The 15,591-nt window shown below is 41.2% G+C and overlaps 1 protein-coding gene across 2 annotated transcripts in view; it reads left to right on the plus strand.

Moving 5' to 3' along the window:
- The window catches only part of ITGA1 (integrin subunit alpha 1), a 129,586-nt gene that overhangs the window by 93,201 nt on the left and 20,794 nt on the right, over nt 1-15,591 (plus strand). For both annotated transcript variants that reach the window (XM_073343911.2, XM_073343913.2), the window contains 8 exons: nt 2,642-2,808; nt 3,125-3,261; nt 4,976-5,086; nt 5,706-5,791; nt 5,988-6,123; nt 11,361-11,441; nt 14,441-14,517; nt 15,284-15,373. In XM_073343911.2, coding sequence (XP_073200012.2) covers nt 2,642-2,808; nt 3,125-3,261; nt 4,976-5,086; nt 5,706-5,791; nt 5,988-6,123; nt 11,361-11,441; nt 14,441-14,517; nt 15,284-15,373 — 885 coding nt within the window. The remainder of the gene's footprint in view (nt 1-2,641; nt 2,809-3,124; nt 3,262-4,975; nt 5,087-5,705; nt 5,792-5,987; nt 6,124-11,360; nt 11,442-14,440; nt 14,518-15,283; nt 15,374-15,591) is intronic.

The following is a 15,591-nucleotide window of genomic DNA, read 5'->3' on the forward strand; positions in this document are numbered from 1 at the left end:
CGGGACCGCGCTGACGTCGCCTCCTCGCCCGGTATCGCGTTGCCATGTTCTGGTGCTGCATATACTGCTGGATAATGCGTGTGGTGGTTGATGTGCTCCTAATTGCCAAAATGAGCTCAGCGGCCTCCATGCTTGCCTTGGTATGGCGTCCGCACAGAAAAAAGGCGCGGAACGATTGTCTGCCGTTGCTCTGACGGAGGGAGGGGCGACTGACGACACGGCTTACAGGGTTGGCTTCAGGGAGCTAAAATCAACAAAGGGTGTGCCTGTACATCAAGGAGTATTTCAGGCAGGACTGCACGGAGGGTTCCAATAAGAAATGGTGCACCAAAGTTATCGTTGTTATTGGAACAAGGAGGTTAGCCTGGCCTCTGATTGATACATGGCTAGATTAACCTCGCTGCGCCTTCTCTGTGACTGACTGCAGTGTGATCTAGACAGGGGAGGAGGAAAATGAGTACAAAACAAATCTGGTCTATTTCTTGTTCTGACCCACTCCATCTATCCTTTACATCTTTGGCTGGCAGCAGACGGTGCAGAAGGACTGCATGCCATCCACATCTCATGGCTGCTTGGCAGAAGATGGTACAGTACGACTGCTAGCCATCTTCATCTCTTGCCTGCCTGGCATAAGATGGTACAATACGACTGCTAGCAATCCTCATCACTTGCCTGCCTGGCAGAAGATGGTACAGTACGACTGCTAGCAGTCCGTATCGCCTGCCTGCTCACCATAAGACGGTTCAATAGGACTGCAGGACTAAAGAGAATGACCTGGTCAAGTCACTCCAAATTTAGTCCCTGCGCCCATGTCTGCCCAGGCGCTCCCAGCCGACGTGGCCAGGAGCACCTCGGACACGACGAGGACGACTACCAATCGTATTGCACCGTCTGCTGCCAGAAGGCAATGGGTTGCTGCTACTGTGCAGCAAAGCCGTACCGCGTCTGCCAGCACTCAGGAGACATAGGGTGACGGTTACCTGAGCTGGCTCCATGCTTGCCGTGGTATGGTGTCTGCACAGGTAACTCATGAAAAAAGGCGCGAAACGATTGTCTGCCCTTGCTTTCACGGAGGGAGGGAGGGAACGGGGGCCTGACGACACGTACCCAGAACCACCCGCGACAATGTTTTAGCCCCATCAGAGTGCTCCATTGTGAGTGCTCTGGACAGCACTCTCAGATGCCCAATTGTTTGCCATTGCTCTGACGCTGGGAGGGGCGCTTACAGGGTTGGCTTCAGGGAGCTAAAATCAACAAAGGGGGTGGCTTTACATCAAGGAGTATTTCAGGCAGGACTTCACGGAGGGTTCCAATAAGAAATGGTGCACCTAAGTTATCGTTGTTATTGGAACAAGGAGGTTAGCCTGGCCTCTGATTGATACATGGCTAGATTTACCTCGCTGCACCTTCTCTGTAAGTGACTGCAGTGTGATCTAGAAGAATGAGTCCCCTAGACAGGGGAGGGGGGGAAGCAAATCTGGTCTATTTCTTGTTTTGATCCACTCCATCTATCTTTTACATCTTTGGCTGGCAGCAGACGGTGCAGAAGGACTGCATGCCATCCACATCTCATGGCTGCTCGGCAGAAGATGGTACAGTACGACTGCTAGCAGTCCGTATCGCCTGCCCGCTCACCATAAGACGGTTCAATAGGACTGACTGCAGGACTAAAGAGAATGACCTGCTCAAGTCACTCCAAATTTAGTCCCTGCGCCCATGTCTGCCCAGGCGCTCCTGATCGACCTCACAGAGGCGACCAGGAGCACCTCAGACATGACGATGACGGCTACCAGTCGTACTGTACCGTCTGCTGCCACAAGGCAAGGGGTTGCTGCTACTGTGTAGCAATGCCGTACCGCGTCTGCCAGCATCCAGGAGACATAGGGTGACGGTTACCTGAGCGGGCTCCATGCTTGCCGTGGTATGGCGTCTGCACAGGTAACTCAGGAAAAAAGGCGCGAAATGATTGTCTGCCCTTGCTTTCACGGGGGGAGGGAGGGTGGGAACGGGGGCCTGACGATATGTACCCAGAACCACCCGCAACAATGTTTTAGCCCCATCAGGCATTGGGATATCAACCCAGAATTCCAATGGGCAGCGGAGACTGCGGGAACTGTGGGATAGCTACCCACAGTGCAACGCTCCGGAAGTCGACGCTTGCCTCGGTACTGTGGAAGCGCTCCGCCGAGTTAATGCACTTAATGCACTTAGAGCATTTTCTGTGGGGACACACACACTCGAATATATAAAACCGATTTCAAAAAAACCGACTTCTATAAATTCGACCTAATTTCGTAGTGTAGACATACCCTAAGTCCCTTTGACTTGCAATGAGATTTAGGCTCCTAAGTACCTAACAATCTCTTTAGAAAATGGGACTTAGGCTTCTGTCACTTAGATGCTTCTGAAAATCTTATCCTTTGTGCATTTCTATGGAAGGTCTGAAGAGTATTCCAGTAACTGCTCCTTTCCCATTATACAGTATACCTTATAGTATGTATAGTGTATGTCATTATCTGCCTATATCACTGTATGTATGTTCAGTAATGTACAGTATTGCACAGTTTGACAAGTTTGTTTTTAAAATGCTAAAAGATTTACATTATTTAAGTGTCTTCTTTTCTCTTGGTGTTTTCTTAAGGTCTCGTGATGTAGCTGTAGTAAATGTTTCCATGAATTTCACACCCAATAAAATCAATATCCAAAAGAAAAACTGTAATATGGATAAAAAAGAAACAGTATGCATAAATGCCACAATTTGTTTTGAAGTCAGACTAAAGTCTAAAGAAGATACATTAAATGAAACCAGTAAGTAGACAGCAAGTCATCGAATCTTTGCATGAAAACCTGCTCTATTTGCATTTGAGTTTGTTTTGGTTTGTTTTTTGGTTTTGGTAGGTTGGTTTGGGTTCCCTCCTCCCCCCCAAAAACAGCATGCAACTCTGAAATGATTATTTTTTAAGTATGATATTCACAATCTATAAAAATATTAAAATTGTTAATATTTTATTAGTTTATTTTTTAAAAAACAGCAAAAATAAATGGGGAGAAAAAAGAGTAGGGAGATGTCTATCTGCTTATAATCCTATCCACATAGGTTTTATTATTTCAATTATCTTTGTAGGTATACAGTATTGGGCTACGCTTGACTCACAAAGACAGATATCTCGAAGCTTGTTCATGGAAAGTCAAGAAAGGAAGATACAAAAAAATATCACTGTCAAAGGGTCAGAATGTATTAAACATAACTTCTACATGTTGGCAAGTAAATCATATAAAGTGGCTTTATTTTCTCATTGTTACACTACAGTTATCTCAAAGTGCATTTTTATTGCATTAATGCTAAAATAGATTAAAAAGGCTCCTTACATTCACAATCATTGTCAATAGCCGGTATACACATTATTAATCAGTTTCATAGTATTAATATTTCTTTGACTATATATTAAATTCTCCTAGCTCAATTTAATTTTTATTTCTTTGTTATTTATCTTTAAAATCCAAATAACACATTTGGGCTGAATTCATCAGCCATGTAAAGGATGGTGGTGATGACTTAGGTGTGAGCAAAAGAGTCAGCTGGAAGATGTGAGATGAAAGTGTAATTTGCACATTGGTGCAATTCTTTGCTAGTGTAACTCTAATTAGGGTTGGGACAGAGTATGTGTGAGATGACCAGAGCTAGACCTCTTTACTATGAAAAAATAAATGTAAAGCAGTTAGCAGTTCATATGAAAGGTCCATTATGATCACTGGTTTTATAGAATCATTAGGGATTTACACTATTCAATACCTATTCTTAAAACATCTAGCACTGAATACTCAAAAGGATTTCGGCATTGTCACACTGAGCCCAATGACTGGCCCAACTGACTCTTTAAAGGGGAAAGAATGAGAGCACAAGCATGAGAATGACTGACTCTGTAGCCTGATGCTTGGACTACTTACCCAGGATGTGGGAGACACAGCATCCAGTCCCCCTGCTCCAGTGATTCTTTCATTATTTATCCACAGTGCAACTTCATCAACAGGAGAGACAGAGTGACTCCCTATATCAGAATATCCCATAGTATAATGGTTAGAGCACTCATTTGAGAGGTGGCAGCTCCTCCTCCTCTCCACCCCTCAAGCTGCTTTGTGTAAGCTCACCTATGGGAGCCCAATCCGTTAGGCAGCCTGTGAGCACATCTACTGCATCAGGCCTCTTGGGGGAGTTAGGGGACCAAACACCTTTCTTCCCGTGGTCTGTGAATCACGCAAGGGCTTAGGTGGGAGATAGGCATCTGGACGCTCACAGGGAGGCAGCAGTGCACTTGCTCAGAAACACAAGTGCCTAAGGAGCTTTTACAGCAAAAACTTAGGTGGCGGGCGAGTTGAGATGCCTATAAGGTCATTGGGAGTTTTGTGCATCGCAGTGGTCCGAGAACTGGGACCTACGTTCCTAACTCCTGTTGTGCACCCATATCCTAGCAACTCCACAGTTGCTTGCTGAAAAAATTACCCTACTGGTATATGATGCATAAGATTTGCTTGAACGTGCAATATGTGTAAGAATAATGGGCACAGATTCATCCCTGGCACAAAAGGGCACTCCATTCATGTCCGTGGGCCTCGTATTTGCCTATTCCAGGGCTGCCTTTGAAAAATAAGAAGTATAAAAGTAACTGTAAATGTTGACGCATTTAAGATCTTGAATGATTGTGCATTGGTAGAGGGATGGACTAGATGACCTTTTGTGATCTTATGGGACATGTATTTTGGAGGTTTTGGTTGGAAACCAGCTGGTCGTCATTAGCTAACTAGACCAAGTTGTTCCTTTTCCAGATATTTTTCCTACACTGTGGTTCTGATGAGAATGAGACTGAAAAATATTGCACTTGGGGGGGTTCTCCGTATTTATTCTCCTTTAGAGGCTTCCATACCAATAGTGGTTTTAAGGGAAAATGTCAAACAGTTTCATTTATTTCATTTCTAGGACAAGCCTGATTTTCAGAACTCTGTAAAGGTTTTGTTGGAGTTCAATTTTTCCAACCCAGAGAATGGGCCAGTTCTCGATAGTGACCAGCCGAACTCAGCATATGAATATGTAAGTCATTAAGATTCATTGCTAATATCTAGAGTATTTAAGCTGAGATTCACCCCTCTCCAGACAGTTCCTGCAAGGCCTAAAGCTGGATGGCTTAGTCCATAAATTGGCTAGGGCTGGACAGTGAGAATGGAGGGGCCAGGCTGGGAGATGCATTCTCCCATGAAACCTCCATTGGTGGGGACTTTGACTTCAGTGGCATTTGAATCAGGTTGTGAAGCTCTAACTGAATTTTAAAGCTGAATGACCTGCCCATAGGACACTCCAGCGAAAGGAGGCAGCTGTATCTAGTCTACAAATTAGAGCAGGGGAATGTGTCAGGACTCATTGGTACTATTCACAATTTTGCCACTGACTCACTCTGTGATTTTGGTTAAATCACTTAACCTTTCTGTTCATCCATGCATAGGTATCCCTCTTCTGCAGCTGGGTAATAACACCCAATAATTTCACAGGGTAGCAGGAGGCTTCATTAACTAATAACAACAAAGGTCTCCATGACAGTCAAACAAAAGGTGTTTTATAATGTAAAATACATAATGACTTGAAATGCTGATACTTAGATTTTGATTATACTTACAACAAAATGTGAATACAACTATCAATATTATTGTTGCAGATTCCTTTCACAAAAGACTGTGGAATCAAAAATAAATGTATTACAGATCTCGTTCTGATTATAACAACAAGTATAGCTGGAGACAGGTAACTACACTGAAACTTAACATAGCTGCCATACTAATAAAATAGAGATTCTGTGTTCTGATAGAATACTGGTGATCAATGTTTTCTCAATCAAAGAGAAAACAGTATGGCCATGGGAAAAAGTTCCATTGCTTAATTTTTTTATCAGTTTGTAATGTAAAGATAATTAACACAATTATTTTATTTTATTTTACAGTTCCTCTCCATTCATCATAAAGTCAAGCAATGATAAGTTCAACGTGCTACTGTCTGTCAGGAATAAAAAAGACAGTGCCTATAATACCAGAGTCTTAGTACAGTACTCTCCAAACATTATTTTTGCTGGAATTGAGGTATAGATTTTTCAATTTATCACAATCTGATGGAGAGATTTGAGGGGGTTGGTCTATTAAGCTGCTAAACTAGGGACATCAGTTTGAGAATTATCATGGGACTAAAATTAATTAGGCCAGTGCAAACCAAGCACCATTATGGTCTTTAAGGAAATGGTTGAGAAACAGTACTGTTCAATTGAGGATGATGTCAGAGCAGTGAAGATACATAGGGCCTAAATCTGCCTTCACTCCCACCAGAGACACAAGCTGGGTGAGGTAATATCTTTTATTGGACCAATTTCTGTTGGTGGAAGGGACAAGCTTTTGAGCTTCACAGAGCTTTTCCTCATGTTCTTCAGCTTTAGCCTGATGCTCTGGTTATCTTCTCCAGACCTGAGGAAGAGCTCTGTGAAGTTTGAAAGCTCATCCCTTCCATCAACCGAAGTAGGTCCAATAAAAGATATTACCTTACCCACCTTGTCTCTCTTATATCCTGGGACTGACACAGCAACAGCATCAAAGCAAATTCATTTACATCAGGAAGACGATGTAACTCTTTTGACTTAAAGGAACCATATTCATTGGTGTAAGTGAAAGGAGGAATCAGTTCCATGAATGCAGTCTTGGAGGAGGCTCTGCATCATATCATCATAGTCAAAGGGCAAGAAGGAGCACCTACAGCAGCAACAGTTGGGAAGAGGGGATTATGAAATGCACGGGAAGGGGAGAATAACAATATGTGCTTTGCTGACATTCTGATATCAGGGGTACGGGGAAGCATCTTATCAGTTAAAACAAATATTAATAATAAAACATGTGATGACCTCAGGGCTATAGAAAGTTAATGATAAACAATTCTGAAGTTACCAAGATGATTGGTTTGATTAGATGTCAAGAATTTAAAATGTTGTTGATCTATTTATCATGGGCCTGCTTTTTAAAAGTGTGCATGTAATTATGTGCCTAAGTTGTGTACACAGTTTCCACCATTATATGTACAAATCAAGTATTTGTGCATACAAATGGCCAGTTAGATCCAGTGCTTGATTGCATGATTCCTGGTGTGTATGAAGTAAATGCTAGATTTATATGGAGTCATGGTAATTGTGCTTGCAAGTAGGCGTGACTGTGCATGCATTTTTGTGCATTCTGAGTATGAAACAAGAACATTATAGGAGAAGTGTAAACAAGCCAAGACAGCTGGGAAAGCAGAAGAATTAAAAGCATTGCACAAAGCAGTGAGGAAATAACAAATGTTGGACAAGAAAAGTTTTGGAATGAAGACACTCAACAACTGGCAGGAGCAGCAACAAAACAAGATATGAAAACGATATACAAAAGGGTTAAGGTGTACAGAAACACAATCAGGGCAATAATGCAAGTTGTCAGACAGCCTCCAGTGAATTAACAACCAATGTCAAAGAGGTGATTAAAGTCTGGAAAGGAACATTTTGACAAAATGCTGAACCCTGTAGTGGGAATGTGGATTAAAGATGTCTGCTGCTTTCATCAACTTCACAAAGGCATTTAATTTGGTTTGGAGTGAAGTATTGTGGAAAGTAGTAACATCTATATGGAGTTCCAGCTAGGATAACCGCAGTGAAAAAAGTTATGTATGAAGTCTCCTGTTCTTCTGGTGGAAGATTAAGCATCTGATTCAAGTAAGAGGGGTGTAAAACAAGAGGGCATGGAATAACCAACACTATTTATCATGTTCCTAAATTAGATGTTAAGAATAGTAGATGAGATGGAGGGTGTGACATTGTGTGATCTAGAATTAAGTTCTGTAGCTTATGCAGATGACATTGTACAACTGCCAGACACCTTTGATTTAAATATGATACTCTTCACTACCAGGGAAAATTGGTGTAGTCAACTTGGACTTACAATACATGCCAAGAAGATTAAGTGGTTGCATCTTGTGAAATGGACAATAGATGAAGTGTTGAAATGCAGCAGTGGTGAAGCCATTGAACAAGTGAAATTTTATGTGTACCTAGGAAGCTTGATCATTGTCGATGGTTCCATCAAAGTTGAGGTTAAAACATGTACTTTGGCTACCAAAGTGAAAATTTATCAAGCGAGTTTATTAACGTAGTACTCTGGAAGTAGCTGCATTAAATTAAATGGATATCAGAAGGCTTTAGGCAGTAGGGATGAGAGTTCTTCGGAAGATGGCAGGTATAAGAAGTGGGATTATGTTAAAAGAAATGAAGTTAGGAGGAGAGTAGAATGGCTGCAATCAAAAATATTATAATGGTGGGGACATTGGACAAGATAAACGGTAGAAAGGAAGCCAAAGAAAATAATGCAAAAGACAACCAGGGTCAGTCAGACCTAGAGGCTGATCAGACTTGGTGATGGAACATCATACATAGGGACATGACCAAGCTGGGCTTAGTGGAGGTACAAATCATGGTCCAAAATGAATCATAGGACTGGAAGGGACCTTGAGAGGTCATCTAGTCCAGTCCCCTGCACTCTTGGCAGGACTAAGTATTAGCTAGACCTTTCCTGACAGGTGTTTGTCCAACCTGCTCTTAAAAATCCCCAGTGATGGAGATTCCACAACCTCCCTAGGCAATTTATTCCAGTGCTTAACCACCTTTTGACAGTTAAGAAGTTTTTCCTAATGTCCAACCTGAACCTCCCTTGCTGCAATTTAAGCCCATTGCTTCTTGTCCTATCCTCAGAGGTTAAGAACAACAATTTTTCTCCCTCCTCCTTGTAACAACCTTTTACATACTTGAAAACTGTTATCATGTCCCCTCTCAGTCTTCTCTTTTCCAGACTAAACAAACCCAGGTTTTTTTTTTCAATCTTCCCTCATAGGTCTTGTTTTCTAGACCTTTAATCATTTTTGTCACTCTTCTCTGGATTCTCTCCAATTTGTCTACATCCTTCCTGCAGTGTGGCGCCCATAACTGGACACAATGCTCCAGTTGAGGCCTAATCAGCGCGGAGTAGAGTGGAAGAATTACTTCTTGTGTCTTGCTTACAACACTCCTGCTAATACATCCCAGAATGATGTTCGCTTTTTTTTTTTTTTTGCAACAGTGTTACACTGTTGATGCATGTTTAGCTTGTGGTCCACTATGACCCCCAGATCCCTTTCCCCAGTACTCCTTCCTAGGCAGTCATTTCCCATTTTGTATGTGTGCAACTGATTGTTCCTTCCTAAGTGGAATACTTTTCATTTGTCCTTATTGAATTTCATCCTATTTACTTCAGACTATTTCTCCAGATCATTTTGAATTTTAATCCTATCCTCCAAAGCACTTGCAACCCCTCCCAGCTTGGTATCATATGCAAACTTTCTAAATGTATTCTCTATGCCATTATCCAAATCATTGATGAAGATATTGAACAGAACTGGATCTAGAACTGATCCCTGCGGGACCCTACTCATTATGTCCTTCCAGCATAACTGTGAACCACTGATAACCACTCTCTGGGAATGGTTTTTCAACCAGTTTTGCACCCACCTTATAGTAGCTCCATCTAGGCTGCATTTCCCTAGTTTGTTTGAGAAGGTCATGCGAGACAGTGTCAAAAGCTTTACCAAAGTCAAGATATACCTGTCTACCACTTCCCCATCCACAAGGCTTGTTACCCTGCCAAAGAAAGCTATCAGGTTGGTTTGACACAATTTGTTTTTGACAAATCCATGCTGACTGTCACTCATCACCTTATCTTCTAGATGTTTGCAAATTGATTGCTTAACTATTTGTTCCATTATCTTTCTGGGTACAGAAGTTAAGCTGACTGGTCTGTAATTCTCCGGGTTGTCTTTATTTCCATTTTTATAGATTGGTACTATATTTGCCCTTTTCTGGTCTTCTGGAATCTCTCCAGTCTTCCATGACTTTTCAAAGATAATCGCTAATGACTCAGATATCTCCTCAGTCAGCTCCTTGAGTATTCTAGAATGCATTTCATCAGGCCCTGGTGATTTGAAGACATCTAATTTGTCTAAGTTATTTTTAACTTGTTCTTTCCCTATTTTAGCCTCTTCTGATCCTACCTCATTTTCACTGGTAGTCACTATGTTAGACATCCAATCACCACCAGCCTTCTTGGTGAAAACTGAAACAAAGAAGTCATTAAGCACCTCTGCCATTTCCACATTTTCTGTTATTTCTCCCCCCCCCCCCGCCCCTCATTGAGTAACGGGCCTACCCTGTCCTTAGTCTTCCTCTTGCTTCTAGTGTATTTGTAGAATGTTTTCTTGTTACCCTTTATATCTCCAGCTAGATAGATCTTGCTTTGTGCCTTGACCTTTCTAATTTTGTCCCTATGTACTTGTGTTAGTTGTATATACTCATCCTTTGTAATTTGACCTAGTTTCCACTTTTTGTAGGACTTTTTTTTTTTAGATCATTGAAGATCTTCTGGTTAAGCTTGGGTGGTCTCTTCCCATACTTCCTGTCTTTCCTACACAGTGGGATAGTTTGCTCTTGTGCCCTTAATAATGTCTCTTTGAAAAACTGCCAAATGTCTTCAGTTGTTTTTCCCCTTAGAGTTGCTTCCCACAGGATCTTATCTACCAACTCCCTGAGTTTGCTAACATCTGTCTTCTTGAAATCCATTGTCTTTATTTTGCTGTTCTCCCTCCTACTATACCTTAGAATCATGAACTCATCATTTCATGATCACTTTCACCCAAGCTGCCTTCCACTTTCAAATTCTTAGCAGTTCCTCCCTATTTTTCAAAATCAAATCTAGAACAGCCTCTCCCCTAGTAACTTTCTCCATCTTCTGAAATAAAAAATTGTTTCCAATACATTCCAAGAACTCATTGGATACTCTGTACCCTGCTGTGTTATTTTCCCAATAGATGTCTGAGTAGTTGAAGTCCCCCACTTCACCACTGAATGGTGACACTGTACTGCTCCCCATATTTGTAAAGATGCTTTGGGATGAGAAGAGAATTATTTTGCATGTAGGCATATTTTAAACTCAAGCCCTATGCATTTTGTGAAGTTCTCTGTACACTTTCACTGATAATAATAGTAATTCTGATATAACTTTATATAACAATATTATGATAAAAATATTTTACATATGTTATGAAACAAATGTAGAAAGTCATATCCATTAACAATTTGAATTTTAGATTATGACGATGATGGAATGTAACTATTACAAAGAATGTGGTATACTTCTGGACTGTTTAATTTTTAATTAACACATTTTTAAAATGTTTCACATAAAAGTGAAATCACTCTTGTAATGATGTGACTCTTTCTGTCTAGGGTATACAGAAAGATAGCTGTGAATCCAATCACAATATTACCTGTAAAGTGGGATACCCTTTCCTAAAGTCTGGAGAAGAGGTAGGAAACTGTTAATGGAATATTTTTGGAGAGGGCAGCAGCCCTGTATGGCAGCTGTCCATCCTGAGCTTTGCTACATGATCAGTTATGTATTTATGCACCAATTAAGCTTCTAGATGTAAATAAATCTCAAATAACTCCATGTCAATGAAAAAAGAACTCCCTCCCCCCCACACACACACCTCACTGTGCCTCCGTAAAATAAAACTTAAAAGGTCCCCTTTCTAATATAGGTCTAGATTTTGTCTCTATGGAAATAGCCATGTAAGATCCAGGAAATGCCATGATGTCCCCCCACCCCCCGCACATTTAACTTTCAATTCTTCACGGAAGAAACCTAGCCTCTATAATGAATGGGGAGAGATAGGTACCTTAGAATGTGATTCACAAAAGCCATGTGTGAGAGAGGTGTGTCCTAAACCCTGCCCCTCTCACAGAGATAGTTGTCTCATTCCAGGATGCAGGGACACACCTGGCTCTGCTAGTCAACCACAAACAGAAACCCTTCTCTTGGAATCAGGCAGTTTAGCCACCTAAGCTGGGTTTTGTGAGAATGAGTTAGGCATGTGCCTCACTCACACAAAACAGGAGGTTAAGATGACACCCACCTTATAACTTTTAGCTCAGTGGTTATGGCACTCAATTAAAGAGCAGGAGCACTGTGCCTTGGGTATCCCACCTTCCAGGTGGATGCTTTAGCTAGCAGGTTACAGAGTCATTCTCTCTCTCTCTCTGTTTCTGGCCCTATGGCTCTTTAAGAATTTATCCACAATGAAACCACTTCAACGGGTGAGACTAAAGGAGCCCCACATTGAAATATCCCCATCAGGCAAAAGGGGGAGTTGAATCAGGGTCCCCCACATCCCACGTGAGTGCTCTAACCACTGAGCTAAAAGTTATAACATTGCCGCTGCCACCGCCTTTTCCATTCTAAATGGGACCCAACATGATGATCAGCCTACGAGCACACCTACTGAATGGGGCCTCACATGCGAGATAGGCAGGCAAACATCAAACTTTCCCCAGTTCCAGATCGCTCTGGGGCTTACTCAGGAGATAGGTGTCTGGATTCTTCCACTGAGGCAGCAGTGCACATGCCCAGAGAGAGCTTTTACCCTAGAAATGTAGGCACTGATTTTACATGCCTAAGGGTTCAGCAGGAGTTTTGTGGCTGGCTCTACCACAGGCCCTGCCCCCACTCCACCCCATCCCACCCCCTCCCTTGAGCCTGCCATGCCCTTGCTCCTTCCCCTTCCCCCACAGAGCCTCCTGCACACCATGAAACAGCTGATTGGGAGGTACGGAGAGGGAGGGGAGGTGCTGATTGATGGGGCTGCTGCTGGATGGGAGACGCTAGGAGCCGGGGGGGGAGCTGATGTGGGGACTACTGATGTATTACTGCGGCTCTTTGGCAATGTACATTGGTAAATTCTGGCTCCTTCTGAGGCTCAGGTTGGCCATCCCTGAGCTAGATGAAAGAAAATTTCCTATAACCTCAACATTTTGCATAAGAAACATACCTAGAGACCTGGAAGTAAAAATGTTTAAACAATTGTAAACTATTTCTTTATATTTTAGGAATAAATTTCTGGTAGCCCAGATGTATTCTTTGGTGATTAAATCAAATGTCCAGATGCAGCACTTTAAATTTGGACTTCAGTGTTTGTCCTTATTTTAAGCTATTTTACAATCAATTGCACTTAAATTGCTCTAGGATAAAATATTTTATTCCTTTTATTCTGGGGTACACCAAATCTTGTGCAGATATAATAAATTACCTTAGATTCTCTCTCACACACCAATATACACACTTTTCCAATTCCAGTCTCTGAATAGTAGCAACTAGATAAACTGTTCTTTCCATGTAGACAAATCAGGACAAACCCCACTTATTATTCCCATTCGCAGCTGCTTAAGAGTCTTCTCATTTTACTTTCCAACTGTTATTGTCAGTTTGTCTGCAGCTAGAGTCCTTCAATTCCCACTCAGTCTGAAAACCTAGATGTTTCATACCCTCATTTGCATTCAGATATTAATTCGTCTAATTGGCTGATAAACAGTCCCAGTAAATTCCTGTTCTAGGTCTCTTCCTGACTTCCTTATATGCTCAAATTGCCCATACAGTGTTCTCTGGATCACTTATACTAAAGTTGTGCACACATTTAAACCAATGGAGAAATAAAGAGCTTGAATTCAAATTCCTTTAGATTAACAAACTGTAAGATTGCTATATCACATAATTACCAAATGCTACATTTTCATTAAACCAAAGCAAAACTGCTACGGTGTAATCTGTCTAGTGATGCTGAGAGGTGCATGTTTAGAACAGAGCTTCCAACGCCTTCCAAGTGACCATGTTATGCTATATTGGCCTTAATTATAGTCATTAGTAAATTGTTGTAAAATCCAGGATTATTTATTTGTTTAGATTTCTTAAATACATTTTAAAAATACTTATTCAACACTCTAGGCACCTTTGCCATGTATTAAAAATGCCATCACATTAGTACGAACAGATGCAAACCCAGCAGCCTCTTCTAAATGAGGAAGGGAAACAGCCCATACCAGCTATACGACCAAGGCTTTGTATACAGATCCCTCCCTAAAGGCCTGATAGCTGTTGTATCAGGCTCTTGGGATCAACAGATGTGGAATTCTTAAATCAAGGAAATTAAATTTACAAATTGGAATTTAAATATGTAATTTTATTTTAATTATCTTTTATACACACATTATATATTCAATTTTATTCTGAGCCACCAGTTTTGAAAAATTGGCCCTGAAGTGTGATAACCTGACTGCTATTGGATTTCCTTTTCATTTTGGGCAAAATCCTGAAGTCCTACTCGTTCAGTTAGATGGACTGAAAACTCAGTATGGACTCATAGATTTTTGACTTAGGAATTTTGCCAGTTTTCATCTGAATACATTTTAATGTTTAGCTGAGTATTACTCTCCTTTTCTTAGTATCTTTTTAAAATATGTGTTTTCTCCCCCAGATTTCTTTCAGAATAGTATTCCAATTCAACGCTTCTTATCTTCTGGAAAATGCTACTGTTCAGGTGTATGTAACAAGGTTAGTTACCAAAATTGCTTTTATATCTCAAACTTTCCTTTTAGTTACTGTATAGCTTGCGCTCCAGCTGGTATGACAGAGATGGGGGGTTTTGGGGGGGGGTTGGCTCAAAAGAGAATATTAAATGTCCAGAATGGCCAGCTTTAGAGATGTACAGAACTATTGGTTTGTTTGAGGCTATCAAATGATGTGGATTAAATAAATGGACATTCATTTATAGAGGCCAATGAGACGAGTGACTCAGATTTTCTAGCCTCAACCACAGAAGACATCTGTTCTGATAAGAAAATTACCATACATTGTAACACAATTTGCAGTCTCTGCCAAGGAGAGAGGCCTAGGCCTCAAATAGCAATGGTGTTGCAGCAAGTCAAGATTGAGGTGCCTTGCCATAGCTGCATGGGTAAATTGGACTGCACCTGCCTGTAATATATGGTGTCACAGGAAATTACAGGGATTGTGTGATGGAGATTGCCCCTACTTGATATGATGTAGCTATTTTCAATCTACAGCAGTTTGTATTCTCATTTCTACAAGGGTGTAATTTTGACTTTGGCCTAATGCAGTATGTACCTTTTACTTACTGGAAAGAGCCATTTCAATTTATTTTTAAAAGACCATAATTAACTTGAAATGGCCAGTGGGATTTTTTATATCCACAGCTGCAGGTATTTCAGTCTCTCAGAGCCCTCCCCACCGACTATACATACTGTGTACTGAGGAGTATCATAATCTGACCAGAGTGGTATGTGTTGTTCTGTTCTAGTGACAGCGAAGAACCACTTGAGACCCTGACTGACAATGGAGGAGACGTTAGAATCCCAGTAAAATATGAAATGGGATTAATATTTTTAAGGTATTAATGTTTTTCTGTATTTAATTTTCTAGTATGGGATACAGCAGACATTTAAAGAGACTATTGTGTGGTTTTGCTGTTAGCTTGTACTTGGTAGTGTAGACAAAAGACAAACACTGGTCTCGTGAATAAAAAGCAAAGGGTTTATTGAAATGGATCAGTCACTGTCCGCAGCAGGCTGCAGCCACTTTTTATTTATCTACATGTGATTTATAGGA

This window comes from Lepidochelys kempii, chromosome 5 (genome assembly GCF_965140285.1).
Source record: "Lepidochelys kempii isolate rLepKem1 chromosome 5, rLepKem1.hap1, whole genome shotgun sequence".
Lineage (NCBI taxonomy): Eukaryota > Metazoa > Chordata > Testudines > Cheloniidae > Lepidochelys > Lepidochelys kempii.